Source organism: Eptesicus fuscus, chromosome 7, assembly GCF_027574615.1.
Source record: "Eptesicus fuscus isolate TK198812 chromosome 7, DD_ASM_mEF_20220401, whole genome shotgun sequence".
NCBI classification, from domain to species: Eukaryota; Metazoa; Chordata; class Mammalia; order Chiroptera; family Vespertilionidae; genus Eptesicus; species Eptesicus fuscus.
The window spans coordinates 5,839,934-5,858,335 of record NC_072479.1 but is presented as its reverse complement, the minus strand read 5'-3'; the positions used below and the strand labels follow the sequence as shown (position 1 = coordinate 5,858,335).

Sequence of the window (18,402 nt, the reverse complement as noted above, 5' to 3'; positions counted from 1 at the left end):
CCCTCCTGCCACGGACCCCAGTCCCCTCTGCTGGCAGCCCTGCTCCTGCGCCACCACTCTCATAAGCTGACAGCGCCAGCCCCCCTTGCACCTGCTGGAGCGATTGGGGCTGGTGCCAGCAGAGGGTGCAAGCAGAACCGGTGCTGTCAGCAGGTGCGAGCAGCAGCTGCTGCTCTGATCACCCCTCAGGAGCAGGGGGAGGTGGAGAAGCCCTCAGGGGCAATCGGGGCCAGCAGCTGCTGCTTGCACCCACTGTCGGTGACAAGTGATCGGGGCTGGTGGCAGGCGCCGGCAGCGGGTGCAAGTGCCGGGTGGGACTGCAGCACGTCGGGGCAAAGAATTTTCAGTAACCACCAGAGGCTCGCCCCGATGACAGTGATCAGCCCCCCGCCTTGGTCTGGCGCCCCTGCTCACCTGCTCCACCATCTGGCCACAGCCGATGCCCACCATGTTCCACACTCTGCCGCCTGCTGCCAACGCATGCCATGTTCCACGCGCACCCCCTGGTAGTTGGCACACGTCATAGCGATTGGTTGTTCTGTTGTTCTGCCGTTCAGCCTATTTGCATCTATATATATTATATATATAGATGGCATAGATCAATGTATACAAGTAGGACCTCACATCCACAGACTCTCACAGCTGAATCCATAAATGAGAAAACTGAGAATAGGGAGGGCTGGGCTAAAGGTATATTTATTGAGAAAATCCACACATAAATGGACCTGTGCAGTTCAAACCCATATTGTTCAAGGATCAACTGTACTTCAAATTAGGTATGGACTGGGAGACAGGGAGAAAAAGGTACTAATTAACAAATAAATGAACCTGTTTACCAAATTGATAATATAACCAAACAAAATAATTAGCCCAAATAACTTTAACACTAAAAACCCTCAGTGAATTTTGTATGTACAAAAAAAACCTGCATCTAAATTTGGAATTTTACAGTAAGATGGGTGTAACAAATCTGAAGCTAATTCCTAATCACTGTTGTACTGAGTAAATTAGTACAGATAATGTTGATGGGAACCAGTATTCTCAGAGTATAAAAAGGGAGCTAGAACAATGACCAATGTGAATGAGAGGAGGGCATTGCAGTGTTGGACTGAAATTACAGATATCAATATTAATTTATGATTTAAAACAAAGATGTACGTTTTCCTTAAAGGGCGTAGAAATAATGGTACCCTACTAGCAGTGAATACATCTTGGCTTCTAAACTAAGGTGACCAGACGTCCCATTTTTGGCGGGTCAGTCCCGATTTTTAACAATTTGTCCCGTGTCCCGCGGTGTTTTAATAAAGTCCCGATTTTTGGAAAGAATGCATGACAAGCTAGGGAATGGCGGGAGAACGGGAAGGGAATATACGGTTTTCGGGGGCCATGTGGCTATTTAGCCAGGATATGAGTTTTATATTATTTTTGTTAATTTTATAATGTTAAACTTTAATAATAACAAATAATTGTTGAGAACTGATTATCGAGAACTGCTTATCAAAGTTCGCATTGTTGATCAGTTGTTAGAATTCGACCACCATTGTTTGGACTTAATGAACATGGCATTTTTTGGGATTGGCAACGACGAAAACATTTTGTAACTGTCTCTCAGACGATACACATCGTACTGCGTGCTAGTAAGCTAGTTAAACAAGTGATGTCATTACAAATCAGCTATTCAGATAATTTAGGTAAGTAATTTATTTATTTCATAAATACATAAATAGATAAATTTTCTTGAATTTAGCAGACAGTACTCGAATTATTTATATTTTATAGTGGCGGCAAAAAGTCTAGCGCCGGCCTTGAAAGTGACACGACTTATGTTACAGCAAATTCATGACCTTTTAAACAACCACAGCAATCTACTAAAAAAAATTCACTCAAGTGAGAAATATGCCAAAGGATAAAATAATACTATACATAATTTTTTATTTGTTATATTTGTAAATTGTACTTATGTTGAAATTTTAAAAAATATATTACAATACTATTTTTGCATTCTATGAAAATTTTTGTTGCTCCATATAGACCAAATTTTTAATCAAAAACCCCCTCTCCCCCCGGTCAATGGTGTCCCGCTTTACCAATGTTCAAATCTGGTCACCTTATTCTAAACTCTATTCCCCTCTAGAGAATGAGAGCTGGAGCAGAAAAGTTCATGGCAAAGCAAGGATTTACTCAAAACTGACAAGGGAATATCAAAAGGACACAGGAGGTGGATTGAAGGGGCTCCCACTAGACAAATTAGGAACCATTTTAGCATTAAAATGAATAACAACAGGAATGCACATAACACATTCACTAAAAAGATTTCATGAGTGTACTGACACTAAGAAAACTTGAGAGAGAAGGGCTGCCTTTTATAAGACACTGACTGAAAAACTCAGAATAACAAATAGAAAAATCAGTATTTTGCAACCAACACAGTAAAAGCTAATTGAGGCAAAAATCATCCAAGTATTTTAAAATGATGGTGTGACAGGTTGTTGGGGAATAAGAGATTCTTACAGTTTCAAAGATTACAGTCAAAGCTTGGTTCTTGAACATCTCCAATCTCGAACAATTCAGTTCCCCACAAAATAGTTCATGGGTAAAAATGTCTTTTTGTTGAACAAGCTTCAGTTTTTTACCTGACAACCCTTTCCCACTGTATATCAGTATGACAAAAAGCATCTCTCAGGCCACAAACAAAGGAGAAAATGATCCAGTAGGAGTCAATTTATGGTTAACATCACAAGATATTGTGCTGCGAATATTTTTAAAAGAAATATTTTTATTGACCTCAGAGAAAGGGAGAGGGAGAGAGAGATAGAAACATTAATGATGAGAGAGAACCATTGATTGGCTGCCTCCTGCACACCCCACACTGGGGATTGAGCCCACAACCCGGCATGTGCCCTTGACCAGAATCAAACCCGGGACCCTTCAGTCCACAGGACGGCGCCCTATCCACTGAGCCAAACAGGCTAGGGCATGCTGTGAATACTTTTGTGCGTTTTTTTTGCTGGCAAATGGACGATTAGCACAATTTTAAAACAGAATGAGGCCACCAAGAGAGCTAATGTTACTAATGGTGTGAAAGAATGATTTTGAGGAGAAACCAAGATGGCAGCATAGGTAAACACCTGAACTGTTGCCTCGCACAACAATTTCAAAACTACAACTAAAAGACAAAACGGACATCATCCAGAACCAAAGGAAGGCTGGCTGAGTGGAAATTTTACAACTAGAAGGAAAGAGAAAAGCACACTGAGACTCAGAGGAGCTGCGGAAGTAAAAGCAGAGGTATGGAGGCAACTTTTTATGGAAGTTAAAGTTGCGCGGAGAGGGCTGGCAACTGAGTACATGGCTGGCTTTCTCAATCGGGAGGGAGACAAAAGCTCCTGACTGCTCTGAACTCCAGTTCCGGGCAAGACTCTGGGGACCCAGACTCATACGGGGAGAAACTGGAATGTCTGGCAGCGGGCGGAACTCGAGGGCGGCTTTCTCTCAGAGGTGCTTGCAGCGATTACCGCGGGACACTGAGGCCCAGGGGCCACTTAGGGCAGGGCTGGCGGGAAGCCATTGCTGTTTGCTCCGCTGAGACTATGCCCCATCTAAGCTGAGCGCAGAGGCTTTTGCATATGAATGGCCTGGTCCTTTGAATTCTAAACTTACCTAACAAACTGCAGCTGAGTCAGTGAGACCCAGAACATCCAAAAGAAGGCCCAAGCCCTGTAGCAGCTTGCACTGCTTCACAGCTGGGCCTCATCTGGGAACCTCCAAACCCCAAACAAAGAAGAGGAATCTTCAGATCTCTCCGTAGCTCCTGCTGTGTGGCCTCAGGCAGAGGCTAAATTAGCACCTCCTTGGAGATCCAAGAGCCAGTGTACCCAGGGGTCAGAGTGGGATCATCCAGATTACAACTCCTCAGATCCATAAGGGACACACTCAGGGGGCAGATTCAGTGAGCACCAAAGCCCCACTGAAGCAAGTCTTGTCTCATAAGGGTGTCTCCAGCACAGAAGTTCTCCCATCGTAGACACAGCTGCTCCTCACAGCCAATTGGCCTGGAGGTCAATTCCTCCCAGTGATACCAACAACAATCAAGCCTTAACTACAACAAGACTGTGCACACAGCCCACAAAGGGGTGCACCAAGAGTGTCCACCTCAGGTAACTGGGGAGGCTGAGCCACTGGGCCTTATAGGCCACCTAGCACACAAAGCCACTCTATCAACTCAGGGAAGCAGCCAAAATGCAGAGACAAAGAAACAGGTCACAAATAAAAAAAATGGAGGAAAGCAAATGACTGGATATAGAGTTCAAAACCACGGTTATAAGGTTTTTCAAGAATTTCCTAGAAAAGGCCGATAAATTCAACCATACCCTCGAGGATATGAAAAAGGACCAACTAGAAATTAAGCATACACTGACTGAAATAAAAAAAATATATACAGAGATCCAACAGCAGACTAGAGGATCGCAAAAATCAAGTCAAAGATTTAAAATACAAAGAAGCAAAAACACCCAACCAGAAAAGAAAAAAGAATCCAAAAATATGAAAATAGTGTAAGGAGCCTCTGGGACAACTTCAAGCATACCAACATCAAAATTATGGGAATGCCAGAAGAGAGAGCAAGATACTGAAAACCTATTTGAAGAAATAATGACAGAAAACTTCCTCCACCTGGTGAAAGAAATAGACTTACAAGTCCAGGAAGCACAGAGAACCCCAAACAAAAGAAATCCAAAGAGGACCACACCAAGACACATCATAATTAAAATGCCAAGAGCAAAAGACAAAGAGAGAATCTTAAAAGCAGCAAGAGAAAAACAGTTACCTACAAGGGAGCACCCATACAACTGTCAGCTGATTTCTCAACTGAAACTATGCAGGCCAGATGGGAGTGGCAAGAAATATTCAAAGTGATGAACAGCAAGAACCTACAACCAAGATTACTCTACCCAGCAAAACTATCATTCAGAATTGAAGGTCAGATAAAGAGCTTCACAGATAAGAAAAAGCTAAGGGAGTTCATCACCACCAAACCAGTATTATATGAAATGCTGAAAGGTATTCTTTAAGAAGAGGAGGAAGAAGAAAAAGGTAAAGATAAAAATTATGAACAACAAATACATATCTATCAACAAGAGAATCTAAAAATCAAGTGAATAAAAAATCTGATGAACAGAAAAAACTGGTGAATATAATAGATTCAGGGGCATAGAAAGGGAGTGGACTGACAATTCTCGGGGGGAAAGGGGTGTGGGGGTGCGGAAGAGACTGGACAAAAATCGTACACCTATGGATGAGGACAGTGGGTGGGGGGGTAAGGGCAGAGGGTGGGGTGGGAATCGGGTGGAGGGGAGCTATGAGGGGAAAAAGAGGAACAATTGTAATAATCTGAACAATAAAGATTTATAAAAAAAAGAAACAATGATCTTGCACATTATTCATGGTGGCCAAGACATGGAAACTACCAAGAGGTCCTGTGATAGAGGATGGGATAAAGAAGATGTGGTACATCTAAAAAATGGAATATTTTTCAACCATAAGAAAGGATGAAATACTGCCATTTGCAACAACATGGATAGACCCTGAGAATATTATGCTAAGTGAAGTAAGTCAGAAAAAGCTAAGAACCATATGATTTCACTCATATGTGGGATATAAAACAAACTCATGAACACAAACAGCAGTGTGGTAGTTGCCAGAGGAAAGGGGGTGGGAGAAAAGGGGGACCAAATATATGGTGACAGATTTGACTTCTAAATTTAATTAAAAAAAAAAAAAAGAAACAATGATCAATCACAGACAATTGAAGAAGAAGAAACACTGATGATTTGGATAAAATGAAAAGCACTTGGCTGGTGACAGCATTTGGAGGCAATGACATGTCAAAAAGGTAAGATGCCACATACTGACCACCTGAAAGACAACCTGGAATGAGTGTTGACAGTGACTTGTTTAACCTTTTGCACTCGGATGTCGAGCGTGACTCGACACGGTTTGCATCGGTAGCAGCAACAATAATTTGAAATATAAAAAAATCCAAATAAATAAGTTTGTATGAAAAGAAACTCCAGTTTTTTATTCTACTGCCGCTCTTTGTAAAATCTGGGGTATTTAAAAAATTAAATCCCAAGTAGAATAAAGGAATCGAGAAAAAAGCAAGGCAAAGGGTTAAGGCTAGTAGGGATTGGTTTGATAAATTTAAGATATGATCTCGTTCATCTAGAGGAAATGATGAACAACATAGACTGAGGAACAAGAACAGAACCAGAAGCAAGGAGGCATCGATCGGACTATCGGGCCTCAGAGGGAGGATAGGGGAGGGGAGGGGGAGGGTGGGGGGGAGGGGGAGAGTTCAACCAAAGGACCTGTATGCATGCATATAAGCCTATCCAACGGTTAAGTTCAACAGGGGATTGGGGCATGCGTGGGGAGAGGGGTGGGATGGGAATGGGGGGATGAGGACAAATATGTGACACCTTAATCAATAAAGAAATTAAAAAAAAAAAAAAAAAGAAAAGTGTTTATTTATAGGTTCAACAGTACTGTGTTAAACATGTACTGTATTTAAGAAAGGTTTTAAAAACTGAATCATTTGGGGGTCTGGGACGAATTAATTCAATTTACATGATTCCTAATGGGAAAAAATGATTTGGTTTTCAAACAAACTGCTTCTCCAACAGCCCTGTGGAATGAATTAAGTTTGAAAACCGAGGTTCCACTGTACTTATTAAATTACTAGAGGCCTAGCGCGCAAAATTGTGCGAGACCCAGACCCAGCGCGCTGAGGGACTCAGCGTCAAGTCCTGCCGGCGCCACAGGACCCATTGTCAAGTCCCACCGGCGCTGCGGGATCCATCAATGCACCTCCTGGTGACCGGTCTTTGGTCATTACGGTGTTACGACCACTGGGTTTTTATTATATAGATTTATTATCAGATTACTTAATATTTTAAAAGTAAAAAGGTATTTTTGGAAAGGGTGAAAAAAATAATGGGCCTGATTATCACATAACTATCCTCTCTAATAAAATGGGTAATATGTAAATTAACCACCACTCCGCCACATAAGCCACACCCACCAGCCAAGCCACGTCCACCAGCCAATCAGGGCGAGTATGCAAATTAATCCCATCCAAGATGGCTACAGCCACAGAGAGCAAGGTTTCCCAGGTAACAGAGCAAGCCAAGCTTTCCATAGCCGTTGCAGGCCTAAGCCTCCACTCAAGCTACAAAGTTTCAATTATAGAAGGTAAACAAATTCAAACAAATGGCGGCAGAATGGAGCTTGAGAGAGCAGGCCAGGGTTGCCACTGGCAACAGGGGAAGCAAAGCTTTCCGCACACCCTGGCCGGACTCACCCACTTAAGGCTACAAAGTTTCAATTGTAGAAGGTGAATTAACTGCCACAGAAATGGCTGCCGCCCTGAAGGGAGCAGCAGGCTTGGCTCTGCTCCAGGCTACAAAGTTTCAATTGTAGAAGGAAAATAAATTCCAGATACCAAGGCCTCCGCTTGAGTTGCCAGGGGCATGGCCGGCCTGCAAACCACCACAGGCCCCTCGCTCAGGCCGCCCCACGCCCCAAGGGAACCCCACCCTGATCCGGGACACCCTTCAGGGCAAACCAGCTGGCCCCCACCCATGCACCAGGCCTCTATCCTATCTAATAAAAGAGTAATATACAGATTGATCATCACTGCAACACACAATATAGCTGCTCCCATGTGGTCAAAGATTCTGCCCCCATGTGGACACAAGATGGCCACTACAAGATGGCTAGCAGGAGAGGGCAGTTGGGGGGCACCCGGCCTGCAAGGGAGGGCAGTTGAGAGGGACCAGGCTTGCAAGGGAGGGCAGTTGGAGGTGATCAACCCTGCAGGAGAGGGCAGTTAGGGGTGACCAGGCTGGCAGAGGAGGGAAGTTGGGGGCAAACAGGCTGGCAGGGGAGCAGTTAAGCATCAACCAGACTGGCAGCGGAGTGGTTAGGGGGTGATCAGGCTGGCAGGCAGAAGCGGTTAGGGGCAATCAGGAAGGCAGGCAGGCAAGCAGTTGGGAGCCAGCAGTCCTGGATTGTGAGAGGGATGTCCGACTGCCCATTTAGGCCCAATCCCACCAGAATCGGACCTAAACGGGCAGTCGGACATCCCTCCAGGAGTCCCAGATTGGAGAGGGTACAGGCTGGGCTGAGGGACAACCCCCCACCGTGCACGAATTTCGTGCACCGGGCTTCTAGTAATTTATAATGAGCAATAAATTAGAAAACTGACATCACAATCCTTTTTTAAAAAATTCTCACCTGAGGACACGCTTAGAGAGAGGAAGGGAGAGAGAGAGAGAAATATCAATGTGAAAGAGAAACATCAATGGGATTCCTTTCATAGGTGCCCCAACCAGGGATCAAACCTGCAACCTTTCTGTGCAGGGGACAATGCTCAACCAACTGAGCCACTCCAGCCAGGGAGACATCCTATCTTGATGTAATTAATGCACACCACACTGAATCTAATCAAGAGAAAACAAATCGTTTTATTCCAATTTTTGAAAATACTGTTTATTTGTGATTTAACATTAATTAATATTCATTTAATTCCAATTTAAATGACCTATGAAACAACTGGCCTAGATTCATAAAAAACTATCCACATCATGAAAGACAAAAGGCTATGGATGTTTTCTAGACTAGGACAGGAAACTAGAAAGACATGAAGCAAAATGCCCTGCATAACAGGAAGCAATAAAGGACTTTCAACAAGAACAATGCGGAACACAGAAATGTGTCAGCTAGACATTAGACAACAGTGTTGCTGATGTAATGCTACTGATAGGTACAGTGAATTTTCCTGAGGGTGTCTCTGTGGTTATGAGACACATGCTGAGGATTCAAGATATAGTTTGCAATGTGCTCTAAGGTTATCATGTCTTCATCCTACAACTACCTGTTTCGTTTTGTTCTTTTAAAGGAATGTGTTTTTTATCTTATGTATTTTTTTTTTATTGATCTTAGAAAGGGAGGGGGGCGATAGAGGAATAAACAATCAACTGAGCCACCACAGCCAGGGCAACAAATACCATTTTCTGCAACATGTGTATTTTCTGGTAAACGGCATTAACAACGATTTCTAGATTATTTTAAGAAACCATTTCTAACTTCTTGTTATACTTACTAAGTCCTAAATAGGCAGTGCCTCCCAGAATTAATGAGAGAAAGTGACAAATATTCTTACAGATGCTACTTTGTTAAAACCTCTCCTTAAGACAAAAACTTTGGTGACTGGGAAATACCACAACTTTCATAGGCAGCACATATGCTACTTATATGAATGCACACAAAGAGATGAATGAAGGCGCTGGCCAGGTAGCGCACTTGGTTGGAGCATCGTCCTATAAAACAAAAGGTTAGGGTTTGATCCTGGTCAATCGAGTACAGGAGGCAACTGATCAATGTTTCTCTCTCTCTCTCAAAATCAATTAAAAAAACATTTCCTTGGATGAAGATTAAAAAAAACAAAGAGGAGATGAACAAAGAAATTTCCTCCTACTTTTTGTTGTTAAACCTCACCTGAGGATATTTTTTCCGCTGATTTTCTTAGAGTAAAACAGAGGGTGGGAGAGGAAGAGAGAGGAGGAAAGGGAGACGGGGAGGAGGAGGGGGAGATTAAATCGACTGGCTGCTTCCAGCAAGTGCCCTAACTGGGGAGGGGATTGAACCTGGAACCCAGGGATGTGCCCTTGACGGGAATCAAACCTGCGACCCTTTGGTGCTTGGGCCAATGCTCCAACCACTGAGTAACACCAGCCACGGCTCTCCTACTGACTCCTAATTTCTCTATCTACAGTCAAAGAATCACGAGAGCTTATGAATAGCAAAACTAGCAGGTCAACAAACAGTTGTATTTTTGCCATATTCCTGTTTATTGACACCACTTCAATTATTAGGCCAAAGAGTCATAGCAATATAAATATTGGAAATAGCCCGATTACCATGGCTTAGTGGTTGAACATCGACCTATGAACCAGCAGGTCACGGTTCAATTCCCGGTCAGGGCACATGCCTGGGTTTCAGGCTCCGAGGCAGCCCATCAATGATTCTCTCTCATAATTGATGTTTCTATCTCTCTCTCCCTCTGCCTTCCTCTCTGAAATTAATATAAAAATATATATTTAAAAAAAATATTGGAAATACTTTATAAACAACAATTCATGAGAAAGCTTGCCTGATACAGGAAATTGAGATTTCATGCTTATAAAGTTTCAAAATGTTAGTAGTGCCTAAAATTTTAAAATATTTATGAAATAGGAAGGATAGCTCACAAAAAGATACTTTGAAGTGAAGAAGTAGCTTTCTAAAATTAGGACAAAACATTTTAAGCTTAAGAATATGCCTCATACATCAAACTAAAAAGTTTTTGCACAGCAAAGGAAACCCATCAACAAAATGAAAAAACCCACTGAATGGGAGAACATTATCTGCGGACACATCTGATAAGGGACTAATTTTCAAAAATTTTAAGAATGTATAAAACTCAACACCAAAAAAACCCACAATCCAATTTAAAAAAGGGCAAAGGACCTGAATAGACACTTCTCCAAACAGGACATCCGGATGGCTTAAAGACATATGAAAAGATACTTAATGTCACTAATAATCAGAGAAATGCAAATTAAAACCACAATTAGCCAAGGTGGTGTGACTCAGTGGTTGAGCAAAGACCTATGAACCATAGTTAAGATTCCTGGTCAGGGCACATGCCTGGGTTATGGACTTGATCTCCAGTGGGGGGCGTGCAGGAGGCAGCGGACTTGATCTCCAGTGGGGGGCGTGCAGGAGGCAGCTGATCAATTATTCTCTCATCATCGATGTTTCTAGCTCTCTCTCCATCTCCCTTCTTCTCTGGAGTCAATTTTACACACACACACACACACACACACACACACACACACACACACACTTTAAACATACTGAGATATCACCTAACACCTGTTAAAGAAGCTATCCTATCTAATAAAAGAGTAACATGCAAATTAACCATCACTCCGCTACACCCATAAGCCACCCCACCCCCACCAGCCAATCAGAAGCAAATAAGCAAATAAACCCAACCAAGATGGCTACAGCCACAGGAGCAGGAGGGAGGCTTGGGTTTCCCTGGCAATAGAGGAAGCCAAGCTTTACGCCTGCCCTTGCCAGCCTAGGCCTCCACTCAAGGCTAAAAAGTTTCAATTATAGAAGGTAAACAAATCCAAACAGAAATGGCGGCAGTCACAGAGCTGGAAAGAGCGGGAGGCTAGGGTTGCCCATGGCAATAGAGGAAGCCAAGCTTTCCGCACACCCTGGCCTGCCCAGGCCTCCACTTAAGGCTACAAAGTTTCAATTATAGAAGATACATAAACCCCAGATACCAGGGCCTCCGCTTGGGTCGCCAGGGGGCGTAGCCGGCCTGCAAACCACCACAGGTCCCTTGCCCAGGCCGCCCCACGCCCCAAGGGAACCCCCACCCTGATCCAGGACATCCTTCAGGGCAAACCAGCTGGCCTCCACCCGTGCACCAGGCCTCTATCCTATCTAATAAAAGAGTAATATGCAGATTGACCATCACTCCAACACACAAGATTGCTGCCGCCATGTGGTCAAAGATCCTGCCCCATGTGGACACAAGATGGCCACTACAAGATGGCCAACAGGGGAGGGCAGTTGGGAGGGACCAGGCCGGCAGAGGAGGGAAGTTGGGGGTGACTGGTCATGCAGGGAAGGGCAGATGTGGGGGGACCCAGGCCTGCAGTGGAGAGCAGTTGGGAGGGACCAGGCCTTCAGGGGAGGGCAGTTAGGGGTCACCAGGCCGGCAGAGGAGGGAGGTTGGGGGTGACCGGGCCTGCAGGGAAGGGCAGTTGGGGGAGACCCAGGCCTGCAGAGGAGAGCAGTTGGGGGGAACCAGGCCTGCAGGGGAGGGCAGTTAGGGGTGACCAGGTCTGCAGGGGAGGGCAGTTAGGGGTGACCAGGCCTGCAGAGGATGGCAGTTAGGGGCAAACAGGCTGGCAGCGGAGTGGTTAGGGGGTGATCAGGCTGGCAGGCAGAAGCGGTTAGGGGCAATCAGGAAGGCAGGCAGGCATGCAGTTGGGTGCCAGCAGTCCTGGATTGTGAGAGGGATGTCCGACTGCCTGTTTAGTAATATGCAGATAGACCATCACTCCAACACACAAGATTGCTGCCACCATGTGGTCAAAGATCCTGCCCCCATGTGGACACAAGATGGCCACCACAAGATGGCCAGCAGGGGAGGGCAGTTCGGAGGGACCAGGCCGGCAGAGGAGGGAAGTCGGATATCCCTCGAGGGACCCCAGATTGGAGAGGGTGCAGGCTGGGGTGAGGGACACCCGCCCCCCTGTGCATGAATTTCATGCACCGGGCCTCTAGTCATAAATAAATCAACAAACAAGTGTTGGCAAGAGTGTGGAGAAAAGGGAACCCTGGAGCACTGTTGAAGTGAATGCAGACTGGTACAGCCACTGTGGAGAACAGTATGGAGTGTCTTCAAAACATTAAAAATGGAACTGTTGTAAGACCCAGCAATTCCACTTCTGGGAATTTATAAAAAACAACAACAAACACCCAGAACACTAATTCAAAAGAATATGTGCGTCCCTATGTTCATTGCCAGTCTTATTTACAATAGCCAAGATTTGGAAGCAGCCCAATTGTCTATCAATAGATGAGTAGATAAAAAAAGCTGTGGTAGGTTTACATAATGGACTACTACTCAGCTGTAAAAAAGAAGGAAATCTTGCCTGGCCAGGTGTGGTTCAATGGTTGAGTCTATGAACCAGGAGGTCACAGTTTGATTCCTGGTCAGGGCCCATGCCTAGGTTGAGGGCTCAATCCTCAGTGGGGACCGTGCAGGAGGCAGCTGATAAATAATTCTCTCTCATCATTGATGTTTCTATCTTTCCCCCCCTCTCCCTTCCTCTCTGAAATCAATAAAAATATATATTAAAAAAGAAAATGCAACTCTTAAAACAAAAAAAGCCTTAGCCGGTTTGGCTCAGTGGATAGAGCATCAGCCTGGGGACTGAAGGGTCCCGAGTTTGATTCCGGTCAAGGGCACATGCCTTGGTTACAAGCTTGATTCCGGTCCTGGTTGGGGTGTGTGCAGGAGGCAACCAACTGATACGTCACTCTCACATCAAAGTTTCTCTCTGTCTCTGTCTCTCCCCCTCCATTGCACTCTCTCTAAAAAATTAATGGAAAAATATCCTCAGGTAAGAATTAACAACAAAAAAGAAGTACCGTATTTTCCGGCGTATAAGACGACTGGGCGTTTAAGATGACCCCCAACTTTTCCAGTTAAAATATAGAGTTTGGGATATACCCACCCTATAAGATGACACTTGGCGTATAAGACGACCCCCAACTTTTGAGAAGATTTTCCTGGGTTAAAAAGTCGTCTTATACGCCGGAAAATACAGTAAATGTTTTTTGTTTTTTTTTAAATATGCTTTTATTGACTTTTAAAGAGAGAGGAAGAGAGAGGGAAAGAGAGGTAGAAACACTGATGAGAGAGAAACATTATAGATCAGCTGCCTCCTGAGTGGCCCTGACGGGGAATCAAACCACTGTTTGGTTAACAGGTGGAAGCACAATCACTGAGCCCACAATCATAGGGCATAAAAAATAAGGAAATCTTGCCAAAGCTGGTTTGGCTCAGTGGATAGAGCGTTGGCCTGCGGACTCAAGGGTCCCAGGTTCGATTCCGGTCAAGGGCACGTACCTTGGTTGCGGGCACATTCCCAGTGGGGGGTGTGCAGGAGGCTGCTGATCAATGTTTCTCTCTCATCAGTGTTTCTGACTATCCCTCTCCCTTCCTCTCTGTGGAAAATCAATAAATATATATATGTATATATGTATATATACATATATTTTAATATATTTTTTATTGATTTTTTACAGAGAGGAAGGGAGAGGGATAGAAAGCTAGAAACATCGAACAGCTGCCTCCTGCACACCCCCTACTGGGGATGTGCCCGCAACCAAGGTACATGCCCTTGACCGGAATCGAACCTGGGACCTTTCCGTCCGCAGACCAACGCTCTATCCACGGAGTCAAACCGGTTTCGGCAAAATATGTATTTTTAAAAAAATAAAAAATAAGGAACTCTTACTCTTTGTGACAGCATGAATGGACCTGGCGAGCATTATGCTAAGTGAAATAAGCCAGTGAGAAAAAGACAAGTACCATATGATTTCACTCATATGTGAAATCTAATGAATAACAGATTAACAAGCAAAATAGAGAGACAGACTCACAGGTAGAGAAAAAGGCTGACTACTCAGTATGTATGTGGGGTGGGAAGGGGGCTGGGTGAGGAGGGTGTGGTAAAGGGATTGAGCCAAAAAGAGAAAAAACTCATGGACATGGACAACAGAGTGGTAATTGCTGTGGGGAGGGAAGGTGGAGGAGGGAATAGGAGGAATAAATGGTGTTGGATGGAAACTTGATTTGGGGTGGTGAATACACAATACAGTGTACAAATGATGTGTTGTAGAATTGTGCACCTGAAACCTGTATAATTTTGTTAAATAATGCCACCCTAATAAATTCAATAAAGAGGGAGGGGAGAGTATGCCTCAAACATTGTACCAGTCATCATCAATCATTTTAAATCAAGAGAGTTGCTGCTGGGTTACACTGGAAGCTTAGTAAAGTGAAATAAAGGGATGAGAAAGCCAAAGTTGTGTAATACAAGATTTCATGGGAGAAGTGTGAGCAAATATCTTACTAATAAAGCAGGAAAGTGAGAAACTGAGAAATATACATTAGGGTGACTTTAATCACAATATCTAAATTTTGGGAGTAATATGAACCAAATCACTTATTAAAACATGTGCATTGCCCTAGCCGATTTGGCTCAGTGTATAGAGCCTCTGCCTGTGGACTGAAGGGTCCAGGTTTGATTCTGGCCAAGGGCACATGCCTGGGTTGCGGGCTTGATCCCCAGTGTGGAGCCTGTAGGAGGCAGCTGATCAATAATTCTCATCATTGATGTTTCTATCTCTCTCTTCCTCTCTGAAATAAATAAAAAAATATATATTTATTTTAAATGTGCATTTGTATGAATTTTTAGGGAAAGAATTAGGGATGGAGGGAGTAGGCACCCATTCTAAAAAAGTGAAATATATCTAGAGCAAAAAAATTGGGTGGATAAAAGTTTCTCCCTTAACCTGAACTCATTTTGGAAAGGGTTTCATTTATAAAAAATTTAAAAACCCTATTTATTAAAGGCCTTGCCACAGTAGCATAATTTTAAAACACTGATACTCCACTTCTCTAAGTAGATTTCAAGATATTGCCCAAACCAAAAGGCAACCTACAGTGGTTAAGAATGCAGTAGCCTGGCTCTGTCATTACTAATGGGTGAATTTGGGCTAGTTACCTTATCAAAGCCTCAGGTTCTCATCTTAATCCATATAAAGTGCTGATCCAGTATTCAGTAAATAAAAGCTGCTTCTGTTGTTGCTGTTATTATTATTAACAACAGTACACATAGTTAAAACTGGGTCTTTGGACACAGACAACAGGGGGGTGAGGGCATGAGTGGGGGGGTTGGGAAAGTAATGGGGGGATGAGGATAAATATGTAATAACTTAATCAATAAAGAAATTAAAATGCAAAAAAACACATACACAAAAAAACTGGGTCCTAATATTGTTTTGATAATTTAAAAAAATACTAAGTATTTTTTAAAATGTGGCTGAAAATTCAAATTGTAGGGAGAGAAGGGATTAATATTCAGTCCTTACATAAAGACCTCAATAAGTAAGAATCCATTTCTTGTGAAAATTTTCACTACATAGTTCTAAGTTCAAGAACCTTTGCCAGTATTAAAAAAAAAAAAAAAAATTATTCCTGATGAAAATGAAAACTCAAAAGCAAGTGAGTAAGAACTGGTTCAATATATAAATAAAAGCTATAAATGAAATTTATATCATAAAGAAAAATGGGAAATTCTTCCAAGACTGATAAATAAAGCCAAATCAATTGTTTGTGAAATAAGAGAATTGAGGATAAAACAGTGGACACATCATTAAACCAAATTTATGTGTTAGGTTTTTTTTGTGATTTTTTTAAATCCTCACCAGAGGATATTTTTCCATTGATTTTTTAGAGAGAGTGGAAGAGAGAGGGAAAGACAGAAAGAAACATTGATGTGAGTAAAACACATCGACTGGTTGCCTCCTGCACATGCCCTGGTCAGGGCCCGGGCCGGGGAGTAGCCTGTAACTGAGGTATGTGCCCTTGATGGGAATCAAACCCGGGACCCTTCGGTCTGCAGGCCAATCAATGCTCTATCCACTGAACCAAACCGGCCTGGGCTATGTGTTAGTTTTAACATTATTCCTCTCTAGCCCACAATCAAACATTTTTCCAAATTGCTGATGAAAAAGTTTAATTTCAGTGAGTTCCTTCCATCTTTTTATTCTTCCTTACCATCAGGAAGAGCTACAAAAAGCAATAAAGTAACTAAAACTGAAGTGGGAACAGAAGAGAAAAACAAAGGACCTGGATAACCAAACCTGTGAATAATCTGAAATGGATTAAAATTGATAGTTTTATAAAAAGATCTAAAAATTGTGTTATTTTAATTAGCAGTAAAATCAGAAATAAAAATATGTTAATAATGCATATTAGCTCTGGCCAGGTGGTTCAGTTGGTTGGAGTGTCATCCTGTGAACCACAAGGTTGTGGACTCCATTCCCAGTCAGGGGCAAATATGGGAGGCAACCAATCAATGTTTCTCTTTCACATCTGTTTCTCTCTCTCTCTCGCTCTCTCGCTCTCTCTCTCTCTCTCTCTCTCTCTCTCTCAAATCAATACAGAAATATATTCTCAGGTAAGGATTTTTTTTAAAAATACGAAAGTATGCACTATATCTGTAGTAGTAATGTGAACGGCACACAAAATATTCCTTAGGTATTCAAAAACAAGATGCTCATCTCATGGATAGTTTTGACATGTCTTTTCGCCACTTTCATCTTACTCTTAACTTAAAGGAAAATATTAACATGTCTAAGCTATACCTGTTTGTCAACTGCAATCACAGGTTGGCTACAAATAGTTTGGCAGAACTCAATGAAAGCATTCTGTGAGAACTAATCAGCTATATAGAGTCTGCAATAGGAATATTATCTATTTCATTACTTGTAAGTTCTTTATTGCATTCTCTATATCAGTAAAATTTATAAATTTATTGTACACACACAAAAAAAGAAAGAAATGAAATAAAACACGATACCTGAATATCTTTCTTGACTGGTTTAGCTTTGTTATCCACAACTTTCGTCCTAAATTCAAGAAGAACTTCTTTACAGTCTTCAAGATGAACCTCAGGCTCCCAGGTATCATCATCTGAGGTGTATCCTTTCCACCGAACTTTGTAAAGGATTTTACCCTGTTACATAAATTAAAAATAGGCAAATAAAAGACATTACTGACTTGATCACATTTCCAAAACAATACAATTACTGAGAATATGGGAACAAACTTGAAATGGAGATTACTATCATTATAAAGTATGTTCATCTCCTGAAGTGGCTTAAGAAAAAAACAGGAGCACACCAAAAGCAAAAACAAAGCTTCCACACAGCAGAGGAAATAACAAACAAGATGAAAAGGCAGCCCACTGAATGAAAGAAAATATTTCCAAATTATATAAAGGGCTAATATACAAAATATATAAAGAACTCATATAACTCAACAGCAAAAAAACAAACCAATCTGATTTTAAAATGGGCAGTTCTAAATAGACATTTTTTTCAAAGAAGATATACAAATGGCCAACAGTTACATGAAAAGATGTTCAAAATCATTAATCATCAGGGAAATGCAAATAAAAACCACACAGGTATCACCTCACACATGTTAGAATGGCTATTTTCAGTAAGACAAAAAATAACAAGTGTTGGTGAGGATGTGCAGGAAAAAAACCCCTATGCACCATTGGCAGGAATGTCAATTGGTGCAGCCACTGTGGAAAACAGCATGGAGGTTCCTCAAAATATTAAAAATAGAACATGATCCAGCAATTCCACTTCTGGGTGAGTATCTGAAGAAAATGAAAACATTAACTCAAAAAGACGTATGAACCCCCATGTTTACTTAGCATTATTCACAAAAGCCAGATATGGAAGCAACCTTGGTGTCCATCAACAGATGGAAGAAAATGCACAGGGTGTGGCAAAAGTAGGTTTACAGTTGTTCATATGGAAAACTAGTGGCCTGGTGCACGAATCCATGCACATTGAAAGGAAATTAGAAGAAATATTTTAATATTGCTATTCACCTTTTCTCTATAATTGAAGGGTCAACCAAATTCACGATTGACAATGACAAATCGAAACACGCATATGATTGGC

The 18,402-nt window shown here is 42.4% G+C and overlaps 1 protein-coding gene across 4 annotated transcripts in view; it reads right to left on the bottom strand.

The window, feature by feature from the left end:
* MPHOSPH8 (M-phase phosphoprotein 8) overlaps positions 1–18,402 on the bottom strand; it is a 90,745-nt gene that overhangs the window by 36,588 nt on the left and 35,755 nt on the right. For 3 of the 4 annotated variants that reach the window (XM_054718717.1, XM_054718714.1, XM_054718715.1), the window contains exon 2: positions 17,283–17,438. In XM_054718717.1, the coding sequence (XP_054574692.1) occupies positions 17,283–17,438 (156 nt within the window). Of the gene's footprint in view, positions 1–414; positions 569–17,282; positions 17,439–18,402 lie in introns of those variants that run through there. The other variant, XM_054718716.1, reaches the window with a different exon arrangement.